This window comes from Nelumbo nucifera, chromosome 2, assembly GCF_055504915.1.
Source record: "Nelumbo nucifera cultivar China Antique chromosome 2, China Antique-T2T, whole genome shotgun sequence".
In the NCBI taxonomy this organism is placed as follows: domain Eukaryota; kingdom Viridiplantae; phylum Streptophyta; class Magnoliopsida; order Proteales; family Nelumbonaceae; genus Nelumbo; species Nelumbo nucifera.
In genome coordinates, this window is record NC_142650.1 from 33,232,518 (window position 1) to 33,235,064 (window position 2,547).

Genomic DNA, 2,547 nt, shown 5'->3' on the forward strand with positions numbered 1-2,547 from the left:
ATGGCCATTAAGGACTTCTTCTTCGTTAAATGGCCTCCCAGGCTAAGGGTAGACCCAGCAACAAGGAACCCAAACGTTTACTGCCATTTTCATCGAGATCATTGGCACAACATAGAGAATTGCAGGAATCTCTGCAACGAGATTGAGGAACTCATCCGACGCGGATACCTGAAGAACTTCATCTTACGGGAAGAGAGGGGTCAAACAGATCAGCAGGCAGATCGACAAGGGGACCAGATGAGGAATGCCCCCAAGACTAGCAGGCAAAATGAGCAACCACCGCGTCAGTTGCCAAAGGAAAGACCGATCCGTGGGGTAATTAACATGATTACCGGCGGGTCCATCATTACCGGGTGTACATCAGCAGCCAGGAGGACATTGGTCCGCGAGCTAGAGAATGAAGAGAAAAACCCGCTAAAGAGGCCTCAGCTTGAAGGACCGATATACTTCACTGAGGACGATGCACGCGGGATTCAGTGTCCTCATGATGATGCCCTAGTAGTGAAGCTGCGAATTAACGACTTTGAGGTAAAACAGATATTGGTAGACTCAGGCAACTCGGCAGATATACTCTTCAAGGAGACTTTCGATAAATTACAATTACAGTAGAGAGACCTGAGACCGGAAGATACCCCTTTGGTAGGGTTCAGCGGCGAGGAGGTCAGACCTCTTGGTCGAATCACAGTACCTGTGGAAGCCAGCACGTGGCCAAACATCGTGCGATTTGAGCACACCTTCCTGGTAGTCGCAACTCCCTCCCCCTACAACGCCATACTAGGTCAGCCTATCACACATGTTCTACACGCGATAGTATCCACTTACTATTTGACAATGAAGTTCCCAACTGATTATGGAGTGGGAGTCGTGCGAGGTGATCATCTCAAATCGCGCAAGTGCTACAGAGTTGCTCTTAAAGGAAAAGCGAAGCTAGTAGAGGATGTCGAGCTCGAGCGACCAGCGAAGCATACCGACGAGCGAGCTGCCCCAACAGACGAGACGGTCCACATTCCGTTCTCTGTTGACGAATCGACCAAGACTCTCCAGATCGGTGCCTCGATCAACGAACCACTTCGCTCCCAGCTAGTAAGTTTCTTACTTAAAAACTTAGATGTTTTTACTTGGTCTGCGGCAGAAATGCCCGAAATTGATTTGAAAATTATAACTCACAAACTGAATACCGACCCTTTAGTCAGGCCAATAAGGCAGAAGAAGCTCAACCTCGCCCCAGAACGTTGGAAGGTAGTCGATGAAGAGGTTAGGAAGCTTCTCGCGGCAGACTTCATCAGAGAAGTCCATTACCCGAGCTGGGTGGCAAACCCGGTTCTAGTGAAAAAAACCAACGGCAAGTGGCGCATGTGCGTCGATTACACCGACCTGAACAGAGCTTGCTCGAAAGATTGCTTCCCGCTGCCCAATATCGACCGCCTAGTGGACGCGACCTCAGGGCATGAGTTGTTGAGCTTCTTGGACGCCTATTCCGGTTACAATAAGATTAGGATGGATCCTATTGACGAAGACAAGACTGCCTTCATATCTGAGCTCGGGCTATACTGTTACAAGGTCATGCCTTTCGGATTAAAAAATGCTGGGGCAACCCTTCAGCGCCTTGTAAATAAGATTTTTGAGCCGTTAATCGGCAATAAAATAGTGTTATGTTGATGACATGGTCGTGAAGACCCAGTTTTCTGATTTTTTGTTGAATGATTTAAAAAGTGTTTTTCAAATTTTACGAAGATATAACATGAAGCTAAATCCAAATAAGTGCGTCTTCGGGGTCACTTCGGGTAAATTTCTAGAATATATAGTCAACTGATGTGGCATCGAGGCCAATCCGGATAAAATAAAAGCCATTCTAGATGTGAGACCACCCCGGAAAATAAAAGAAGTTCAGAGGCTGACTGGTCGGATAGCCGTCCTGAGCCGCTTCATGTCCAAGTCAGTAGATCGGTGCTTACCCTTTTTTAAAGCGATAAAAAAGAGTAAGGACTTCGAATGAACTGAAGAATGTCAACTCGCCTTTGACGAGCTAAAAAGATACTTAGGTACCGCCCCAGTTTTAACTCGACCCAAAGAAGGGGATGTGTTAAAGCTATACCTCTCTGCGAGCGACGAGGTGGTTAGTTTGGTACTGATCAAAGAAGTAGATCGGGTCCAATGACCCATCTACTATGTTAGTAAAATTTTGTAGGATGCAGAAACTAGGTATCCGGAAATCGAGAAATTAGCATACGCACTAATCATAGCAGCCCGAAAGCTTCGCCCATACTTCCAGGCCTACACTGTCGTCGTTCTCTCCAACAAACCCCTGAGTCAGATTCTGCTCAAGCCTGAGGTGTCTGGGAGATTGACGAAGTGGTCCAGCAAACTGAGTGAATACATTATCCGGTATGAGCCTCGGCCAGCAATTAAAGCTCAAGTCTTAGCTGATTTTGTAGTAGAATGTATGTTCAGCATTGCGACCCTCGAGCTGATCGAGCTCGACCACACGACGGAAGCTTCAACCAGTGCGGCACTGGTCCCGATCAGAGCGGAACCAACATGGGACAA

At 47.4% G+C, this 2,547-nt stretch overlaps 1 protein-coding gene across 1 annotated transcript; it reads left to right on the forward strand.

Moving 5' to 3' along the window:
- LOC104603405 (uncharacterized) lies at positions 1-609 on the forward strand. The gene has a single exon (XM_010267430.2). It carries the CDS (start codon positions 1-3, stop codon positions 607-609), a length of 609 nt encoding a protein of 202 aa, XP_010265732.2.
- The last annotated feature ends 1,938 nt before the right edge of the window (positions 610-2,547 follow it).